We start from the raw sequence: 23,095 nt of genomic DNA on the forward strand, positions 1-23,095 counted from the left end.
AAAAAGTTAGCGGTTTACAATGCTTTCTTTGATATTTGAAACATTTTTGGTCAAATGTTTATCGTTTATCGAAAACGTAGATCTACACAGCGAAAAATCCGATCGTAAAATCGAATGCAAAAGCATGCACATCACCTTCGTCAAAAAAGACACAAAAAATTGCAACCGACGGGACTCAAAACCAGCACCAACAAATAAATTCTTCTCCTGCAATATTTTGGAGTTTTTTTTTTTTTCATTCTTTCAAACAAGAAATATTTGTAATGTTCGATCAGCAAATACTACGAAATTTTTGTTCTTATGTTATTCATTCGCCATTTTTTCCTTTGATCTTTTGTTATAAATTCAAAAAGGAAAAAAACTATTAATACGAAAATTCAGGGATGACAAAAAACAGACATTTCACAGAAAAAAATCATGGTAATATTACATCTGGGATGAGGTACATCTTTTATGTCAGAAAAAAATGTGTAATTTTACCTTTGAAAATGTGTAATTTAACCACTTTTCTGTTGTAATGTCGCTTTTTTAGTCTAAATTAGGGTAAAATTACATGATAAAAGAGGTAATATTTAACCTTCCAAAATTACACCTTCCAAATTTACACAACTTTTTACTGTGTACACAGCAAAAAATAATGTAAATTTGGAAGCTGTAATTTTGGAAGGTTGAATATTACCTCTTTTATGATGTAATTTTACCTCAATTTAGACTGAAAAAGTGGCATTACACCAGAAAAGAGGTAAAATTACACATTTCCAGAGGTAAAATTACACCTTTTTTCTTACATAAAAGATGTACCCCTTCCCAGATGTAATATTACCATGATTTTTATTTTTTGTGTAGATAACGGTTTAACGGAAACGGCGTAAAACTTACAGCAAATTAATTACTTGGCATGGTATAACACTGACTATTTTTTATTGGGTGGGCTAAATTAACCAGAAAGGAACATTCAAAAATATGTATACACACTTCCTTGGATGGCCCACCTCTTACCCATACACAGTTTTTGTAGCATGGAAGGTTTATGAGCAGATATCTTTCGATAATTCTTCGTTCGTGTTTAGAGAGTACCTGTAATCTTACTCCACTTCCGTGTATGCCCATCCATATCTCTATTTTCTCATCTCAAGGCGCTCTTACAAATCCTATGTTGAGTCTTTTTTACACCCAGAACTGGGTATCGGCATACGAGAGGATAAAGAGCACGATTCGGTAGTAAAATGGTACTGTGTGCTGACGGAGAGGATAAATCCCGAAATTACCGAGAGTACTTTACTCATGGTTCATCTTCAAGCAAAGTTCATCTATCAAAAAAAAAAGTACCGGTACCGAGACTCGATCCCAAGACCTTCGTCATATTGAACCGTGCCTTTGCCGTATGGGCCATCTTGGTTCGGTAACTAAACGGCGGTCATTTGTCCATATAAGCCACTCAATAGGATGAACTGTTCCAATGAACGAATGAACACGCGAGAGGACTATACTCTCGCAAAATAGCACTTTCCTCACGTTTCTTTTCGTGAGGACTATCCCCTCGTTCTTTAACTTTGGGTGTATCAATCAGATTGCAGCAATTATTTATCCATTTAGGGTTTTGGAACCATTTGCTATTCCACACGCATATGAGCACATAGGGTTAAACCGCGCCCAGGTTCGCGTTACTTTTGATCAGATTTATCATATGCGGCCCAGAGTGATTCCATGCAAATGCGTACCGATAATGAAGATGGCCGACCGTCATAACGTGCTCTTCGTCACAGTACCATCGTGGGTCACTCTACTCCAACGGCCGTTGCCGTACAAACTCCTTGCAGCTCCGTTTAAACTCGTTTACATTGCTCGAAAATTTTGCAGCCTCCGGAAGTTGGTTATAAAGCTTAAATCCTTTGTAGAATAGCGAGTTCTGCGTGCATGCCTTTTTCCAATTCTGCAACCTGAGATCGTCAGCTCCTCTAGTGTCATGCTCATGGATATCCCTTCCGCATACCATGGCTTCCGTCAAGTATTGTGGTGCCATCCTTTCCTTCATACGAAAAACAAAAACAAGGGTGTTGTACTCAATTCGTTGCTTCACCGACATCCACTGCAAACATTCGAGCATGCTCCGTCGTGGCGTCAATCGATCACATCTAAGGATGAGCCGCATGATCTTACTCTGTAGAACTTGCATTCTTTTGAGTTGCCACTTCGAAAAAATCATGTAATTTTCTGTCGATTCAATGCACATAACTGGAGCGTCAAATAAGACGTAAGATTGTGTCTGATTTGAATATTACACGAACCACACAATCAACTGAGGTCGTGTAAAATTACATTTAATGTAATTCTTGTGGGAAAATGTTCTTATTGGAATTTGTTGATTCTTACGACATGAAAGAAAACAGGTTAATATTCGAATTTATCGATGTTTTTATTGAACTTAGCCATAATTATATTTCACTCATCACAATAATTGAATCATTTATTACTTTGAGTCACAACACTTTTGTTTTTCCTTTTTATTTTGATCACTGAAATCCCCGCAAGGTCAGGTGTGGTTCCGTCTTCAAATTTCCGACGATTCCCCGGAGGTCCAATTCCACTCAGTTCTCTCGTGCCACTTTTTGTCCTCACCTAGCTAATTTCATCATAACAGGTCTTGAACATCATTAGGAAAATAAACAATATTAAAATTTAGTAAAATATTTCGGAAAAAAATACAAACACACAAAAAGTTTTTGGCCTTATAGTTTGTTCTGTTTGTAAATATAAACTAAATGAACTGAAATTATATTGGGAAACTTGTGATATTACTGTACACAAATATGCGTAATAATAATTCCTTTGTGGACCATCATTCAGTGAGGTACTCCTGGATTTTAGCTCCTGAAAAGTGCTTAAAAAGTGCAAAAATGCCTCAGGGCTAGAGCGTCCAATTTCCCGGGGTTACAAAATTCCCGGGAAACGGGAAATTTTCAACAAATTTCCCGGGAAATCCCGGGAATTCCCGGGAAATTCTAAATTAATCGAAAATTGTTCTGATCCTGGTTTTGGTCAATATTTTGCAACAAAATAGTATTAAATAGCAATTCTAATGGTCAGAGTAAGTGTAAGGTTCACTTAATGCCTTGTCTGCTTGTAAAAAAAAACATACAACTTCAGGAAAATATATAAATTTTCTAAATTCGTTCGCTCAAAATATAATGATTAGTATTTTGTATTGATAAGAAATAACCACTGGTATATGTTTTTCATGGCAAATACTTTATTCAGAATAAACCTTACTGGATTAATCTCATGAATAAATATATAAGCATTGAATTTACCTTAAAAATCTGCTATTCACTCGAAATACCATTTTTATGTAATTATAACTTCCAGTTTTCAAATGTTTGGAGCGAGTATTTGAAATATGTTTACATTTTTTGAAGTAGTTTTTAATGATATTTTTAATGATTCGGCCTAATAAAAGACTTCGGTAAAAAGAATTTTCATAGAAAAAAAAAGTTGTTTAGTAGTTTCAGATTTAAACTTTACGCCCTTGGTACGCTAAAAAATGAGTTCGCGTAAACGTGAACAGAGCTCATGCCAACGGGAACCAGGAAGAAAACTATTCAACTTTTATAGTGCATTGCACCATGAAAGTGAACAGTTTTCTTCCTGGTTCCCGTTGGCATGAGCTCTGTTCACGTTTACGCGAACTAATTTTTTTGAGTGTAGCTCAAGTGCTCTATAAATTTTAAACTTTTGACTGTAATTTCTCGAATACTTTTGAACAAATTAACCTAATAATTTGGTAATGGGAAACAAAACAAACAAAATCAATTTTGATCTTGGCGGGAAGAGTTACCTTATTTTCAAATGATATAACAAGAATTTTTGCTTAAAAAGCTTACCAAAATTTTAATAGTTTATTTTTAACATCGTAAGTTTATTCATAATATCGTACAAGATCTATACCTAGTTGTGAATGCTTCAGAAATTATTATCATCTGAAATAAATCTTGACATAAAATTTTTAGACGAACTGATAAGTTCAATAAGAACAGTAAATTGAATTTATTAAAATAAGTTTTTTTATTTAGATTTTTTTTTTGCAAGTTTAAAAAATGTACCAGAAAGTTGAGAAAATGTATACTTCCGCTTGAATTTCGGGAATTCCCGGGAAATTTACAAATTTCCCGGGAAACGGGAAATATTTTTTTTCGGGAAATCCCGGGAATTCCCGGGAATTTTTTTCCCGGGACGGGAAATTGGACGCTCTACTCAGGGCAAGAAAAAGAGGCGGTCCTCACCAGCAGGATCGGCAGATTTGAAGAAGCTAAAGAATGCCGAAGCGCTACCTGCAAAGACAGGCAGTTTGAGCAAGGACGCTCAAAAATTGTCTGGAAACCAGTTCGCTACCATAGACTAATTATTAGTCTATGTCGCTACTCTCCTGTGGACGTGAGCGAGAAGGAAGAATTTGAACGACGGGAAAAGTTGCCACCCATTTTTGTGAAAACATCGTCATCGGACTCGGTGCGAAAGTGGCTGACCGGATTTATCAAATCTGGTGCTTTACGAGCTTCCATTCGCTTGTGTGCTGATGGACTCAAAATTCTGCTACCTACCAGGAAGGATTACAACTACGTTCGGGATTTCCTGAACAACACCAAGATTGAATACTACAGCCATGACGATCCAGGTAAACGCCCCATGAAACCGGTCCTCCGAGGCCTGTACGACATGGATGTGAGTGTGCTGAAAGAAGAGCTCAAAACACTTCAGTTGAACGTGATCGAAGTCTTCAAGATGACGAGACACAACAAGGACATCAAGTATCGTGATCAACTGTACCTGGTTCATCTCGAGAAAGGATCGACAACGCCGTCTGAGCTGAAAGCAGTTCGGGCAATTTTCAACATCATCGTGACTTGGGAACGTTATCGCCCAGTGCACCGTGACGTGACACAGTGTTCAAATTGCTTGCAGTTTGGACATGGTGGAAGGAACTGTTTCATCAAGAGTCGTTGTGCAACCTGCGGAGGTGAGCACAACACACAAGCTTGCGAAACAATCAACGAGAACATCGAAGCGAAATGCTTCAATTGCGGCGGCGACCATTCTACCAAGAATCGAAGCTGCCCAAAACGAGCTGAGTTTGTGAAAATTCGGCAGCAAGCGACGACGAGGCACCAACCAAATCGTCGCCAAACACCACCAGCATACACGGACGTCCTGCTGGATTTTCCTGCTTTGGCGTCACCTGGAGCGGGATCTGTTCGAGTGGTTCCAAATCTGCAGCCATTGCCGTTGAATCAGCGGCAAAGAGTTGCAGAGAATACAACACCTCCAGGCTTCAGTCAGCAACCGAGGGAAAACCAACCAGCATCAACGGATGAAGGCAGTAGTGACCTGTTTTCACTACAAGAACTTCTGAACATTTTCATCGAGATGACAACAACTCTGCGTGGGTGCAAAACTCGCCAGGAACAAGTAAGAACTCTTGGAGCATTCATCTTAAAATACAGTTCGTAGTTTACTCGTTCTAGTGATTTTGAATATTTCAATGGATTTTTTTTTTAGTTTTAGGTTAGGATTAGTTGTTAAAGTGATTTTTTTTTCTTTTTTACCCAAATGTATTCAATTCAATGCAATAATGTAAAACAATTTGAAGCAAATAAATAAAAAAACGAAGCAAATAATAATAAAACGAAAAATAAAACAAAGATGAAGAGCCTTAGGCCATACCACTTATCATGTAAAAGAAATGTAATTATTATAAGAATGTTCAATAAAGACATATTTAATTTTAATTTCAAAATATGCGTAATAAAACTATCGAAAGCATTTCCGGATTTTTCTTTCGCATTCGGTGCGCTACCACGCCAGCATACCCAGTAAAAAAAAAACAAGAACACCGTCGTCGTAAAGTTGACTAAATCAAGATTTTATTGCATTTTTATTATTCAATTTACATACACGTTCGCTACGCGGGGGGAGACATTATTTATATTTATATATTAAAAACAGCTTGATTTTTATTACTCATCTAAAGCAAAGTGTTATAAGTATAGTAGGACACATTTTCTGATTATAAAATGTTGTTACACGAGTTGATGGCACAATTGGGAATACATAAATTAACGCTAAGAGCTACTTTTACAGAACAAAAAAAACACTTGTTAATACTTGCAGTTCATTACTTAGCTGTAGTACACAGTACATTTTCCGCAAAACTTATTATAATTATTTACAAATTTGCGGCCGACGTGTCTCGTGAGTGATGAGCTAATAGTTAAACTGCCAAGCTAACAGGACATTAATATTTTGACGCTGGCCAGCAACAAAAAAACTGGCTTGTTAATTAGGAACATGCCTCGTTGAAAGAAAAGCCCCTCGATTGTTATACACAATCGACCCCAGCATATTTAGGCAAACTGCAGCCGTCGACCCCCGAAAAAAAAAGAAAGACCCGGCCAAAACTGCGCAAACTTTCGTAACATTCGCTAAAGACACGTGATAATTATCGTGTACACACAGCAGGACCAGGTCGAGCAGGTCGTTCGGTTTTGGTCAGCAGCAATGCAGCGCGCGTCCGTTTCAAGAAACTCAACTAGGGCTAAATTACAGGTTTGCGCAGACTTGCTAACTATACGACCGGCTCGCGGTGAAGAGCCCTCGGCTTGGAGTCAGGTTTTGGTCATCGCGGGCCAAAATCTCCGAAGGTGGAGTGAAAGAGGCTGCACACGATCGCAGATATTTTACGCGTTAAATTTCGTTCTAAAACAAACAAAATTCTTCGCATCTTTCTCGAGATATTGGAACTCGGCAAGTCTCAACTGGCAACGCCGACTTTTACATACACGTGGTTCCCATTAAGGTTAGGTACCGAAAGGATCTTGATGATGAGGACGCCTTCGACGTCGAGGTGTACAACTTTACGACCTGGTTCTTTTGCATGAGGGTAGGAGCCCTTTGGCGGATCCAATTATTGTTATTCTCATACGATCGGATTGGGTGAGAGATCGTTTACATTTCAGCGCTTGTTTTCTCCTCGCAACAGTCGTTTTTTTTTTTTTGCTTTAAATTATAACTTTCAGCTGTGGTGCAGTTTAGCGTGGCCTTCGCACACTCCCAGTGCAGTGCGGTTATCGTGACTCGAGGTCTTTCTTGTATGTAAGACTACATATTTGTAGTTGCGCTGAATAAAATTGGCAGGGAGATTGCTATTGTGTTCAGTTGGGTTTGGGAGAGCAAATTTCTTAAGATTTTATGTTTTTGATAAAATTATTTTGGATATAATGTGAATAAAGATCAATTTACTTTTAAAGGTCTACAATTAAGTGTATCGCTTTTTTTTTAAATATTGATAATGATAATGATAACATATTACGCTTCGATCTCCAGTTAACCAAGAATTATTTTGGATTCAACCAGTATGTATATCAAATCTTTTCAGTTTTTCATATTTGTGCGAACGACTTAAAAGGTTATTAAAACTTCAGGCAGCAACATAATCCCTTTATTTTCATATTTTTCATGGAAATGCAACTAACTTCATTCGCAAAATATTTGAAATTCAAATAAACTAGCCAAAAAAACTAATAAAACAGCAATTCCCCACGATTTTTTTGGGGTTCCTTGGCCGAAATAATAAGACCCGTATTTTTTTTTGTTTGGCCATTAGGGTGACCTACGCCGTGTTAGGGTGGTCCGAAAATGGCATCATAAATCATAACTCCGCACCATTTCAACCGAGTTTAGCTGTCTTGAGCGCAAACGAAAGGGTATTAGATAGACTATTAAGGAAAAATAGTTGAAAGTTTCAAATATTTAGCCTAACATTTGAAAACTTAAAATGCGCTAATGAAGGTCTCGGGGCCAAAGAGCCTATGTCTGAAAATATTTTTATCAGTTTACTAGGAAAATTTTTCATAATATATCAAAAAATTGTAAAGTTATGTTTTCAATATTCTGAGATAAGATTTTTTGAAAATAAAAACCGCGTTTTTCGACGCGCCGCGCGATAAAAAAAGGTAAAAGACGAAAATTGTAAAAACACGACTTATTAGTAATGATTAGTAATTAGTATTACACTGAAACTGCGATAACTTAAAAATTTCAGCGATGACATATACATGTTAAGGTACCAAAAGTTGCGTATTTCGAAAATTTTGGTACCCTAACATTTTTTGCCGTTTTCGACACTTTCCAGTTTTTGCATCGAAAAATCCAGTTTTTTTTTTTTCAAAAATCGTATCTCGGAATTTTGAAAACATAACTTCTCAATTTTTGATATGTTTTGTAAATTTTTCCGAGGAATCTTGTCAAAATATTTTCAGACATAAGCTCTTTGGTCCCAAGACCTTCAAATGAAGATTTTAAGTTTTCATTAGATCTTTTTAAATGTTAGGTTAAATATTTGAAACTTTTAACTATTTTTTCTTAAAAGCCTGTCTAATAACCTTTCGTTTGTGCTCAAGACAGCTAAAATCGGTTGAAATGGTGCGGAGTTATGATTTTTTTAATAATGTGGTTTTTGCAAAAATCGACGAAAATTGCCATTTTTCGGACCACCCTAACACGGCGTAGGTCACCCTAATTACCAAACAAGGAACCCCCACAAAAAAATGAGCCCGATCGGAGAACTTTTTTTTCGAATCATGCTGTTTTCGTGGGGAATTGCTGAATAATAAAACGCTTAGCAAAGATTTGAAATCGGTCTGTTTGATCTTGAAAAGTTAGATTATAAAAAAGTTTTGTATTAAAGTTAACCATTGTAACCCGACCATCAATCGAATAATTTTATTCAATTCACTCAGATTTGCCATAATTGTAAATAAATTGCTCAAAAACATTTCCTGGTTGTGGAGCATGACTCTAACTATTCAGAAAATAATAATACGGTCCATACTCGATTATCCGAAGGCCTTGGAAAAACTTCACTTCGGATAATCGAAAGACGAAAAAAAGATTTTTTTTTCGATGTCTTATTTTTAATTGTTAAGCTCGAAAATGACCCCAAATGTATTCTAAAATGATTTATAATTTTTATATCCAAGATGGCGGCCAAAACGGCGGGGTTCAAATACTGAAAAAAACTGTATTTTTTATGCTAAAAGGCAACTAACAACTCAAATTGGACTGAAATGAGATCACAGAACTCGAATTAAATGTTTAAAGTTATAAAATAAAACAACAACATTTTTTTTGTTCGTGATGCAATTATCCGAATTCTCATACAAACCTTCGGACAATCGAAACTTCGGATAATCCAGGCTTCAGATAATCGAGTCTGGACTGTAAATGCAAGAAGTTTCAAAAGATTTTTTTTTTTTTGCAATTCCGTCGTGAAACTACTTACTTTTCCTGTCATTCTTGAACGACGAAATAGCCTACTTTTCTGTACCAAAAATAACAGAATCGAATAGCAACACTTTTCAAAATAAATGCTGAAAAGTTCTACTTTTCAGCACTCAAATGGGTGCTGAAAAGTTGAACTTTTCAGCACTTGTTTCGAAAAGTAACACTTTTTAACATTTTTTAAATTTAAACGATTTTATGACAAAATACATGAAAAATTGACTTAAAATTTCACTCAGTGTGTGTTTTTTGGAATTGCAAAAAATGTTGTATGGAACTCGTTGCAAAACTTGATTTTTTCAGCACTCTTCGTATTTATCCAACTCGGTGAACCTCGTTGGATAAATGTACGACTCGTGCTGAAAAAATCCTCTTTTTGCAACTTGTTGCATAAACAACTATTTCAGCAATTGTACATTTATCTAACCTTTCAGAATCATACACTTATGACTAACGGGATTCGCCGAGTTGGATAAAAACGACGAGTGCTAAAGAACAAACAAACTTTTTTTTTAATTTCGAAAAACAACCTATGAATAGAACCTGTACTAAAAAGTATTACTCTTCAATACAAGTGCTAAAAAGTCAAAGCACCCATTTCAGTACTGAAAAGTAGAACTTTTCAGCCCTTGTATTGAAAAATATTTGTTTTAGATTTAACTTTTATTTTTGGTAAAGAAAAGTAGGTCGATTCATCGTTCTAGAATGTAAGAATGACAGATTAAAAATTCTCTTCATTTTTTTTGTTGGACATTGTAAATTTGACTGACAGATGCTTTTTAACAGGATTGCAAACAATGCAAAAAAAAAAAAACATGTAAAGTATGCAAATAAAAGGTTGCATGTTACAATTTAAAAAAATGGGTCCTATTCTTGACATTCTTCTAATGAAAATGCTTTAAGCTATAAAATATTTTTGAATCATGTTTTATTAACTTGAAGCCTCAGAAATTTAAAAAAAAAAACAGAGTCCACGTGGTTTATGGATGGCTTCTTTATGTAGCATAGTCCAAACTCGATTATCCGAAATTTGGATTATCCGAAGGATGCAACGGATCTTCGGATAACTCAATCATGGGGGTCATATTGAAGCTCAACAAACCATTTTTTCGGGATTCGCTTATATGAATTGAAATATTTCCGAGGATTTGGATAATCGAGTCTGGACTATATTACAATCTTTTTAAAGCTTTAAACCTTTGCATTTGGATAAAAAATATACTTATTTTAAAGTTTTGTGCCTGTTTTTAATGAAACTAATTTTAAATTTTAAAAATACTGTGCCAAAAATGATTTAATCAGCTGTTTTGATTCACCACACATGAGGATTTTAAATGTAGTTCTTTGTAAGAAATGTTTTTTCAAGCTGAAAAAACTTTATTACCTCAAATAGCCAAGATAGATCCAAAATATGGTAGTGTTGGTGACAATGTCTCACATTCAAGAGATCAGCAAATAAAACCGTCATTGATATGTAGATCGTATGCAATTTTGCATTATTTTACATGCAACCACGACAAAAAGCGGTGTGCATTTTCGCGCGCAACCCACCCTTTCATTACGATATGCTTACTCGTTATGTTGCACATGTGCACTCCCCGAAGCCCTCCCAAAACCAACTCGTCGCCTCCACCGCCGCCGCCACCGTTCAGCGTAGTTAAAGTTTTATTTATTTATTTACCAACATTATCGTAAAAATTTTAATCATAAATTATTGTTATGGTTCCGTCACATCGCTCGCTCGCTCGCACCCGTCGAAGAGAGGAGCGCAAAAATCCAATCAAAAATCGATTATATTCGAGAAATGCGCGTCTCCCAACGCGCGCAGAAGGGGCTTTCAACACGCTGCTGCCAATACTGGCCTCAAACGAGACACCCATCACACACGCAGAAATGGCCAGGCCGAAGTGACCGACGAGGTGCCGTATATTTCTTATTTTATCTTGCTTTTACAAGCTTTCTCATCTCTTCTTCCACACCATTTTTGGCGTAATCGGTTCGACGCGATCGCCGACGCCGCCGCCACCATCGCGCAAGTTATGGCCGGTAAGGTACCCGAAGTACCTTATTGAGCGGATCATGAAACAATTGGGATCTCGTCTCCACGAAACTATACGACGTCGCGGAATTTACTTGCGATCGCCGAAAATTTTCTCCACCATCGAGTCGTTTAACAGCTCCTCACGCCATGGCCAATTTACGACCCGCACAACGACCGGTTGACGACTTGTCTTCACGTCATCCTTGTCCGTCCTGGTCAATTTGGAGGGAGAGATACCACTCGGCATGTAAATTATTCATTCCGTTACCGCGGTTAAGACCTTGTTTTCTGGAGTTCTTCTTCTCATCTTAAAAAAAAGCTCACGAGACGCGTCGTTTCGTCGCTCTGCAAGTTGTTGTGTATCCTTTTCCAGCAACGTATAATTAAACTTTCCTTAAGTATCAATCATCGGCCAGGGGTAACCACTTCGTTACACCCCTCACGAAATACATCGTCGTTTCGGGCTAGCCTACATCCACTGCTGTTATGTACAGCGACACGATCCACGAAGAAAAAACACATAAAATATCCAAATAAAATAATTTAAACTTGATTTTTGCCTTAAACTTAATATCACATTGCACGTCAACGCGGACCGTGCTTTCATCGATTCCCTGTTTTGGCTCCCTTTCCTTCGACAATTTACACAACCTTTAACAGCCTGAACCCCCTCAAAGCACCGTCTCGTTCCCCGTCAGGCTCATCGTTTGCGAGGACGCCTTGTAGGTGCGCGGCTTCCGGTTGATGTGCGAGTGCGACGGGTACTTGCGGGCGTGCCGCGGCGGAACCTTCCCGATCGACACCGACACGAGCGAGTTCTGCGGGCACACCATCTGGTACGAGGCGGCCGAGTACGGCGAGCCGCTGAACTTGCAGTTGGCGGCGTTCGGCGCCTTGTACACCTGGTTGTTGATCTTGCTGCGGCACAGCCCGGCTATCCGGGGACCGACGGCCCACGCCGAAGCGAGCACGCCCACCAGCAGCTCGATGACGGCGCGCAGAATAAACGGCCAAATCGGTGCCTTGCCGGAAGATGCCAGCTCCAGCGAGGGATGCGGCACGTTCAGCCAATTCTCCCGATAGGCGAACTCGTAGAACATGATCACCAGCAGCAGGAAGCTGGGCACCGAGTAGATGAACAGGAACTTGCCCATGCCGTTGATGTGGACCGGCAGGTTGTTGACGAGCAGGGCCGACGAGGAGCGCTTGCGGAGGTACGCCGTGAACAGGTAGCCCGAGCCGATGACCCAGTAGGTTAGTAGGGGGACGACCACGAAGCCGAGCAGGGCGCGGTCCGATTGGTTGCCGATGAAGCAGGATCCTGGAAAGAAGAGAAAAAAATATGAACGTAAAATTCATGCTTGATTCGCTGAATAACTAAGAAATAAGTGAACATTCAAACATTTGCAATTACATAAGCTAAATGTCTAAGTCGTGTTTTTTAATTATAATAAGTCTTACTTTATGACATCCGGTATAAAACGAAATAAGAGCGAGTTTTGGCGCTATAACCATGGCAAATAGTGTCCCGGGCCTTTGCGGAAATACAATGTCCCACCCCTGAGAGTCCTGGAGTACCAAAACTTCTAAGCATGGTGCTTCCAAAGATTTATTGCTCTAACAGGAACGTGTGCGGGGGATCCCCACGTTTCTTCATCCCCTGTAGATTCAGAAATGTGTTGTTGTTTGAACATTCGTGCTCAAACTTAATCCACTTCAACGAATCATCCTTGCGGTAAAGTTTACGCAGTTGGCCTGGCCATTAAAAGGAATAGAAGGAGTGATCCAAAAGACAAGACAAATTTGCTAGGAAAAAAATGGACAGTCTATATTTCTGTTTGATTTCAAGTCTTTGACAAAGCTTGATTGATTACACAGCAAAAAATCCGATGGTAAAATCGCATGCAAAAGCATAGGGACGTGGCGTTACATCGTGTTGCCACCTGGTTTTTTGAGGTGCAAGAGTGGAAAAGTGCTGAGTCATCGTCTAAAAATAGACGGCGTCCTATCTCGCCCAGCAAAATTAAGTCGATAAAGTAGTCGGTTTCGATGAGAAAAAGTGGAAAACGTGGTCTAAAAATAGCGACGCCATCCCCCTATGCACATCACCTTCGTCAAAATAAACCCTTAATATTACACACTGCATGTAAAATTTTTTCAAACACAAAAAAAGTAGCAACCGACGCGATTCATACCCAGCACCAACAGTAAGGACTGGCGCCTTAGCCCACTCGGCCATCAGACCGACGAAGAACTGTTAAGATAAACGCATATATGAGCTTGACATTTCGGTCAAGTAGGTTTCCCATAGGGACGTGGCGTTACATCGTGCTGCCACCTGGTTTTTTGAGGTGCAAGAGTGGAAAAGTGCTGAGTCATCGTCTAAAAATAGACGGCGTCCTATCTCGCCCAGCAAAATTAAGTCGATAAAGTAGTCGGTTTCGATGAGAAAAAGTGGGAAACGTGGTCTAAAAATAGCGACGCCATCCCCCTATACTGATGGGCTACATATTTCAGGGTGTGAAATTACATAAAATTGCATAAAATAATGCAATATTTATTTTACACCCAGGCGTTTTACACGCAGCTGAATTACTACTTTTTTACACCCAAAGGAAAAATATATCTCAAAATCTGTAACAGTGGATTTGCTGCAGAAAATGTTATATTTTATTACATTTTTTGCAGCAAGCCCATAGATCATTTTTTCCCGCGTTTAAACACGTCAGCGATCTGCAGTTCTCACCAACACATATAATGATGGCGCGTCCCCGAGCAACACTCCAGAGAGAACATTATGTTTGCGCTCTGTCCCTCATCATTCATCAAGCGTCCATGGCGCGGTAGTAGCGTGTCGGATCAGCATCCTAGAAGATGATGGTTCAATCCTCGTTCTGTTAACATTTTTTTTCTGCAATGCAATCAATCTGCCGTCGGTAATGTCGATAATTGTCGGTAACGGGCAAAAATGTCATACCCCTATATCGCAAAAAATGCATGAGGACAGTTTTCATGCAGATTCTGATATACTTTCATGCCGCCGTGTATCACAATCATGCGACCGCCGGTTGGGTGTAGGTGTGTACGATTACAACTATTCAAATAAAAATTAAAAGACTCTTAAAAATGGTCCAATTTTAAAATAAAATTTCCAAAAATTGAGTTGAATTTACCTTTAAATATTTTTATACATTCGGCTACATGGTAGGAATTTTTAGTTTTGATTTTTGGTAGGAAGGATGAATTGTTTTCGACCTGATGACGTATTTCTTTTAAATAAATTTGGATCAGGTGTTTTGTTCGGAATAAACGCGATTCGTTATTTTTTTTCTATTGTTAAAATCTTGTGTTATCTTTTGAAAATCTAAAACATGATTTCATTCGGATTCCATCTGATTTATTTCCTAATTTTCTGATTTGTTTTAGCTATTAATTGTAGCTCAAAAGGGGGAACCTGCATTCCTTTTACCAGATTTTCTCTAGATTCAGCTGATCTTTGCCCGTTATATAATATATGAACAGCCCCTATTTCTGATAATATAGCCTACAACATTGCCGAAGATACTGAAACGATACGAAAAACCCTGATTTGATCTGAAAAACAAAACATAAAAAATTTCTTTTTTGAACATGAGGAAAATTTGTAGAAAAATTCATTCAAATCAGAAAATGCTAACATTTTTTTGCTTAAAAAATGTTGATACACCCAACCGGCGGACGCATGATTGTGATGCACGGCGGCATGAAAGTATATCAGAATCTGCATGAAATCTGTCCTCATGCATTTTTTGCGATATAGGGGTATGACATTTTTGCCCGTTACCGACAATTATCGACATTACCGACAGCTTTTTGGTTGTATTTCACAAAAAAAAACCCTAAACAGAACGAGGATTAAACCACCAACTTCTTGGTTATAGATCCGACACGCTACCACCGCGCCATGGACGCTTGATGAAATATGAGTGAAAGATCACCGACATAATCTTCTCTTTGGAGTGTTGCTCGGGGACGGGCCAGCATTATATGTGTTGGTGAGAACTGCAGATCGCTGAAATGTTTACACGCGGGCAAAAATGAGCTATGAGCTTACTGCAAAAAATGTTATAAAATGTGACATTTTCTGCAGCAAATCCACTGTTGCAGATTATGAGATATATTTTTCCTTTGGGTGACTTTTTGGATTATTAAGATGGTGATTTTAGCGGGTGGCAGACTGGATTTCGTCATGTAAGTGTGATGATTATCCAGCACAGGTTGCTTAGAAATTGATTGAAAGGAATTAAAATCAATTCTATCAGGACAGGGCAGGCAGCACCATGGAAGCCATCCATTGCCGGCCGCTTATTATTTTCGGCTCGATCTCAAGCCAGATCGACTCGAGGCTCGAGCCAAAATTCTCAGAGGGAAAAAAAATTTCTTTGACATTGTTTTCAATTTTTGGAAAAATCATTGTTTTACGAAAACATCGAAATATTCTCGATTTCTTTGGTAGGTTTTCTAACGAGCACTTACAATGAACTCAAATTTATGGGCGATGAACTCAAAAGCATGTGAAAAGTCACAAACATGATCAGAAAGTACCCAGTAGGACGCGAGTGTCAGGAAAATGAAGGAATTAGACGATAAATGGGAGAGAATTGAGCGAAAAGAGACCGGAAATTGACATTTTTCACTCAATTCTCTCTAGTTTTGCACAAACAATGATCGTTTTGACTGAACGATGATCATTTTGCTTTGTGCGTGTATGAAAAGATCTCAGTGAAAAAAATCTTTTTTTTTCGTAATGAAACATCGAAAAAAAAACCTGTTATGTAACAGGCAATCAACCACTCAAATTTGACTAAGATGGGGTCACAAAACTAAATTTCGATGTAAATTAGAGAATTAAAAATACCATTTTTTTTTGTTTATTATGATTCTTTTATCCGAAGTTCCTAACATTCATTCAAATAATCAAGATTTTGGATAGTGGAGGCTTTGTATAATCAAGTCTAGACTTAGTTCGAAAAGTTTCAGCCAAATAATAAATACAAAAAAATATGAACAAATATGCAAAAAATGCTTATTTTTGGGAGCATCATGCCCATCATTAACATTGAAGTCCTTGAAAATATAAAATTACAGTTTTTCTTGATTAACATTCTTTTGAAACAAATAAATCACTAAAACCAATACGAAAGAAAAAAAATGATTTAATAAAAAATTAGCTGTTTGCAATTTCCGAAACCAACACCAATAATTCTCTCACTACAAAATTGCATTAGACGCCCACATCTAAATGCACTTGAGAAGGCATACACGCTGAAAATAAGTTCCCAGCTCAACTCCACATATTCATTCCAACTTTACGACCATTTCAAATTTCCGAACAGCACACCACTAATCGAGTTGGTTGGTTTCAGTGCAATGCTGCCAGTATAAGTGAATTTTTGCCACATTTTTCTGTTGTTGTCATTTTCTCGCATTGCAAATGACTTTACCAGGGTCATGAATTATACTGCTAACGAAGGAGGCTGCTTTCTTTATTATTTCCATATTGTAATTTTTTCCTTCATTTCTCATAAACTGCACCCAAACGAGTAAAGCAACTCCAGCAACAATGTGCCCATAAGTGCATCTCGACCAGAAGTTTACCCCCTTTTCGGTTATCGTTGTTTTCACTCCAAATCAAGCGAGTTTAAATTGAGCGTCAAATCTTTCTTCTTTACCCTCTTTGCTTTTACCAGGCCACAATTTAAATACATTACAATAAATTGCATTTTCTTGCTATGCAGTTGCGCAAATAAATTCAATTTCAATTGCCAGCAAACCATTTTCATCTCTCTCTCTCGGTCGATCGGTTGGTGGGAAGGTATTTGCACTGCAATTGGATACAGGGACGCGGATTTAAATCGGAGCTGCGCGGGAAAACGTGACCAACCTGGGCCACATGTGGCAAATTTGTTGCGCGCCAGTTTTTTTTTTTTCACTCGTTGGCTTGAAAATGTGTGACCACTTCCGATCGCTTGGGAAAATTTTCTGATGAATAGCAGAGCGACATCAAACTTTTTTAAGTTTTTTTTAGCTTAAATTTACAAATTGCAACAATGTTGCTTAAAAATGTATTAGTTGTCAAAGATAATGAAGAACACAAAGTTATCAGCAGTAAATTGACCATCGATTTGAAAGTATTTTACTTAAGCACTCAAGGTTCAAACCCAATCCATCTTAAGTATCCATCAACCAGTAAATGAGTGAATGTTTTGCAATTTCCTCTGTGCAGAAACTCCCGCTTCCTTCGCACTTTCCAAGCGTCAGTACTGATCGAAATCGATTATGTGCTCAATCAATCAATTACTCCAACAAGCTCGACCCTTGTTCCGTTGCGACTCAGTCAGCCGCGACAATTACCCTAAACTACCTACATCTCTCACCCGGTAGCAGCACCGGGAGAACCCTTCTGTCGACCTCAACAATGTTGGAAAACGCCTGAAAGACCCCTGGAGCACAATTTCACAGTTTTCCCTTATCAACTGCGCAGTCTCGTATGTGCCTTACAACAACAACGACGACGACGACCACCATTTCGATTACCTATCGCGCAGATTATAAATTCGCTCGTTCAACACTTCGTCTTCTGCGCATACAAGTTTTATTCGGACAACATCAACAGCAAGAATATGGTGAAGATCGACCAGCAGCAACAAGCATAAAATCTTGCATTAACTTTTCTCGTTGGCCTCACCTTGAGAGCCCGGGCAGGGATTCCAAAGGTAATATTATCAAGTTTATTTTTGATTTCAAAATAAAATGATTTATTTTGAGAAAAAAATAACAATGAGTAACCGTGCCAATTTTGAGCCAAATCGGTTAAGGTTAAGGGGTCGCTTTTATCGTTGAAGTTTATATGGGGAAAAGCGCTAAAATGTATGGGGAAAACATCGCTTCAGGATTTGGCAGCAGGTGGCGCAGGTCTCGCCCAAAAATGTCCAAGTGTGAGATTCTTGCAGGAAATTTAATTTCCTACAACTTTGTCGAAGGGTATAAGAAGATCCGAGTTCATCCTGATGAGTTATTAGCAATGCGATGAAAAGAAATCGGCTTATATACTTGAAAGATTATAAGGGGTATATAAGAATATATTAAAAAATACTTTTTATTATAAAAATCACAAAAAATCAGGATCAACTCGGATCGTTTTGCACCCTTGGACAAAGTTGTACGAAATTAAATTTCCTACAAGAATCTCACACTTGGACAATTTTAGGCGAGACCCGCGCCACCTGGCAGAAAAATACTGAAGCGATGAAAAACGAAGGAAAATCGCACCCGAAATTCTCCAAAAAAAATCAACCTGCTGATGATTTTGTGTGAATTTCCTTGTCAGTACAACTCAAAAATATTTATTTCACTTTGTTTACACACATTGCCCATCTTCAAAATGTGACAAGTCATTTTTCGAAAAAGATGTTTCACCGAATAATCAAGATGATGTTTTTTTTTGATAATATCTCAAACAATAGGAAAATGACAAATCCAAATAAAACAAATTTAATAAATTAACTTTGTCATAGCTATACATATTATTTACATAGATATATATATTTTCACAATTCGACGCCAACATTTCAAAAAGCATCATGTACAAACCATGCGTTTTGAGAAAAACGCATTTGAATGTTGAGCATCCATTTTCAATTCCCATTTTAATATAAAAGCAAAATAAGATGTTCTAATGATAACAAACGATGAAAAACGTTGCTTTTATTGATACTTGATCATCCAAATTCAATAAAACATTATTTCCGTAATTTTATTTGAGAAAAACAAACATAACTTCTTTTGAAATCACCAACGTCTATATCACCCTGCTGTCATTGAGGGAACGCTTTGTTATGACTCGTTTTTCTTCCCCGAATGTACATGGCGCTTTTTTCATGTTGCTTTTTTTTCGTCACGAGGTTTATGTAGCCTTTTGTTTGACAGGTTGACAGGGCTATATAAACAGGGACTGCTGATGGCAGAGATTTTGTTTATGTTACTTTATTTAAAATCATGATTAAACGGACTTTACTGAAGTAACTTTTGCTCATTTTTGGTGGAGAGGTAGCTTATTAGGAGTACTTTCAGAATATGCAATAACCCATAAAGTGTCAAAATGTACATGATGCCTTTTGAAATGTTACCGTCGAATTTTTAAACAAAATCTACAGCAATGACCAAATTTTGACACACAGTCCAGGCTCGATTATCCGAAGTTTAGATTATCCGAAGGTTTGTATGGAACATCGGATAATCGAATCATGAACAAAAATAAAGTTTGTTTGTTTTTACAAATTTTCTTGCTTTTTACATCAAATTCGAATTCTGTAACATTATTTTAGTCTATTTTTCATCACCGCTATTTTGGCCGCCATCCTAGATTTAAAAATTCTAAATATCTTTAGAGTAGTTTGGGGGTCATATTTAAGCTTCACAATCAAAAATAAGACAGCGAAAAAAGTATTGTTTTTGTCATTCGATTATCCGAAGTGATTTTTTTTTTCAAGGCCTTCGGATAATCGAGTCTGGACTGAATTTTTAAAAGTTAAATGGACAATTTGAGGAAAATATAAAAAAAGATCTAATTAAATAGATTTTTTTGTTTTTGTCAAGCAGATATTCAAAAATTGAAAAAAAAAATTTTTTGATTGTCTGAAATTGTTAAAAATTGAATTATTGATGATTTTTTTGTAAAAAAAATATCTGAATTGTATTGATTTTCATCAATTTTGTCAAGTTATTTAGCGTCCAATTAGAACTGTCTTGTAAAAACCCAAAATAAAAAAGCTGTTTTTTAAATAAATTTATTTTTTTGGAAGTTTATATCCCTCAAAGAAAAAAAACTGATAAATAAAAAATTAAATTACTAAAGTTATACATTCAACATTTGAATGGAAAAAGCGTGTTAAAATGCATTTATACATTAGTTCAGTTGTTTTTCAATAACTTATTTCCAAAATATCTTGAATCGCCAAATAAAATTACGAAATAAAAGCTTTTTGCGATATTGTACATCGGAATTTTGTCAAAAATCCAAATATTGTAAAATCAGCCCAAATGTTTGATTTTTAACGCAGGTAAATGCATTTCAATTTTTTGTCAGTTAATTAGGCTTCTATTTCTATTGACATTTTGAAATTTTCTTAAAAAATATTTTGATACCCCCCTAATTTTTTGGCCAGATTTTGATGTGGGGTGCGAAAGATACTCACGAAATTATTATTATTTGCAACGGCCCAATGCAAAATGCTTTTTTTTCAAAATTATACAAGAAAAAACGAAACTATTGGCACTACGCCCCCCGGGGCATGGCCTTCCTCTAACGTGGGATTTCTGCTCCAGCGCCTCTGACGAGACAGGAGAAACCGGGACCGACGTTTTACTTCACCATCCGATAGAAGCTCAGTGGATAAGGCGGGAATCGAACCCGCGTCTCATAGCATCATCGGGATCGGCAGCCGAAGCCGCTACCCCTGCGCCACGAGACCCCAAATTATACAAGAAATTAAATTAAAAAAAACTCAGTCGTATTATATGGTTATTTTGGTAAAATTATAGAAATTTTTGGTTAATTTGGGTAAACCTTGAACATTTACTTTTTGTTTAAATTTTGTAACAAATGGTGTCTAGTCTGAAATCTAAAAAAATGTTGGTGGCCAAAATGGCAGAAATGAAATATTGAGAAAATGCATTTGATAACGTAACAGGCAATCAACCACCCAAATTTGACTAAAAAGCAAATCAATAAAATTTAGAAAAAAGAAATGTCCATGATTTGAATTTCTAAAGTTACCTAGAAACCTTCGGATAATCAAACTTCTGGTATTCAAAGCTTCAGATAGTTGAGTCTGGACTACACTTTAACATCTCATGTTAATAAGAAGAAATGTTTAAAGAAAAATGTGTTATTCTCGCAATGTCAGAAACTACACAAATATTGAAAAAGAAATTTAAAATTTCTTAATCACAAGTTTTTCAAGTAGAACCCCTGCAGCAACCTCTCCAGCAGCATCGCGAGCAGGGAACGAGGTGCGTTATATGCAGACATCGCCCTTCCGAAGCGCAGCCCCCACACTGCAACTGCAGTTAAAAGTGCAACGGACATTAAAAATGCATAATTTATGCCTCAACGCGCGTTCTCTCGTAAGGCTTTATTGGATTCCTGAGGGCTTCGCTTGCAGACCGATGGTGTGGTGAGGGTCAGAAACCAGTTCCTCCTCTACGGCGGTCATCCGGGTTGTTCTTGTGCTTCAAGTGTTGAAATGGTGGGTTCTGCCCAGCATCCACTTCAGAAGTACCTACCTACACAACTGCTGTTGCTGCGAGCACTTGAGGCCGTTCAACACTTTCCTAGTGCAGCCGCAGCCGATGCATTGGCCGGTAAACAAGAAGAAGGGGTCCCTCTGAGAGTGTAATCGCGCAATAATACGAAATAAATCAATTTCCGAATGAGGAGTGAATTAACGCTGTTATAAAGAGTGTGCTGCACATATGCATCCTCTCTGTTTTTGGAGTCAAGATTCTTGAGGGTGAAGCATATGCACAAGGGAACTGAGCAGAGTGTGGTTAGGGCAAGTCACCAGCCGTGACGGCAGCAAATTAATCTGCTGGGATCTGGAAGCAGGGGAGGGCCGTTAAGGGGGCTTATCGTGGGATGAGGTGAGAAGTAACATGTAAAACAATTACACGATCAACTAGGTCTTGAGTAAAAGTCATGAATTTTTTTTATTTTTAAGCAGATCGATTGACCTTTGAGAACCAAAACCATCAGTTTAGTGGTCCAGAAGGTCCACGTAATGAGGTCGAGGGTGCGGAGGTGTGCTCGTTATAAGAAGCCATGATTTATACGTTTTCGATCGGTGCGGGTTTGGGTTCTCATGTTTATACAGTAGAACCACCTCGCCCAATACCTGCCTCCTGCCGAGTCCTGCCGAATCGTCCTGCAGAATTGCTTTGTTCTCGTGCAGGGAGCAAAAACAATGCCCCGCTGCATAATCATAAATTTAAAGACAAAAAGCTTCTCCTGATTTCGGTCCGATTTTGTGGAACCTTGGAATACCCACAAGGAGTCCAAGCCATGAAGATCGAACAATGGCCGCGCTCCCGATCTTCATCTTGGCGATGCAAATGAGGTCGTTTCCTCTTTAAGAACCATGCCGCCGCCTTTTCTTAGCATAGCTCAGCATAAATATGCTACCGACCGCGCTCGCGCCCCGGCCTTCGAAACGTCGTTTAATTGGAAGCAGTTTTTCTTGCTGTGTTGGCAGATTCTTCGCCGAAGTCTTCTACAATAGAAGGGCTGCGGTACCTGCATGGCGGCGGCACTCGGTCTCAAAGAGGTTGATCTCGAATTTCCGTTTCACACTTTCCGCACCGGTGGATTGTCCTGCGATGATTTAGGGGGCCGGCCACTCATGCGCGAACATAATCAGGAGGATGCAGGCTGGCCTGCGCATCGAGTCCCGGGTATTGCTGCACACGTTGCTTATTTCGGCTGAAAGGAAGAAGGTGTTTTGTGCATTATGGGATGTCGCCATTGCACACCTTTTCAATTTATCTACATTGTTCGGGCCGCAAAACTGCAGCCCAGCTCGATCAGAAAGGCACACAAAATCGTGTGAATTTTGGCGGGACATTCGAGGGAACGTAACCTCCAAGCCTGCAAAGGGTAACCCGATACATGCGCGTTACGCTTCT

The 23,095-nt window shown here is 38.1% G+C and overlaps 1 protein-coding gene across 4 annotated transcripts in view; it reads right to left on the minus strand.

Moving 5' to 3' along the window:
• Nucleotides 1–10,734: 10,734 nt before the first annotated feature.
• The window catches only part of LOC6053570 (frizzled-4), a 68,048-nt gene continuing 55,687 nt past the window's right edge, over nucleotides 10,735–23,095 (minus strand). For all 4 annotated transcript variants that reach the window (XM_038254224.1, XM_038254223.1, XM_038254225.1 and 1 more), the window contains one exon: nucleotides 10,735–12,695. In XM_038254224.1, the coding sequence (XP_038110152.1) occupies nucleotides 12,046–12,695 (650 nt within the window). In that variant the 3' untranslated portion in view covers nucleotides 10,735–12,045. The remainder of the gene's footprint in view (nucleotides 12,696–23,095) is intronic.

This window comes from Culex quinquefasciatus, chromosome 2, assembly GCF_015732765.1.
Source record: "Culex quinquefasciatus strain JHB chromosome 2, VPISU_Cqui_1.0_pri_paternal, whole genome shotgun sequence".
Lineage (NCBI taxonomy): Eukaryota > Metazoa > Arthropoda > Insecta > Diptera > Culicidae > Culex > Culex quinquefasciatus.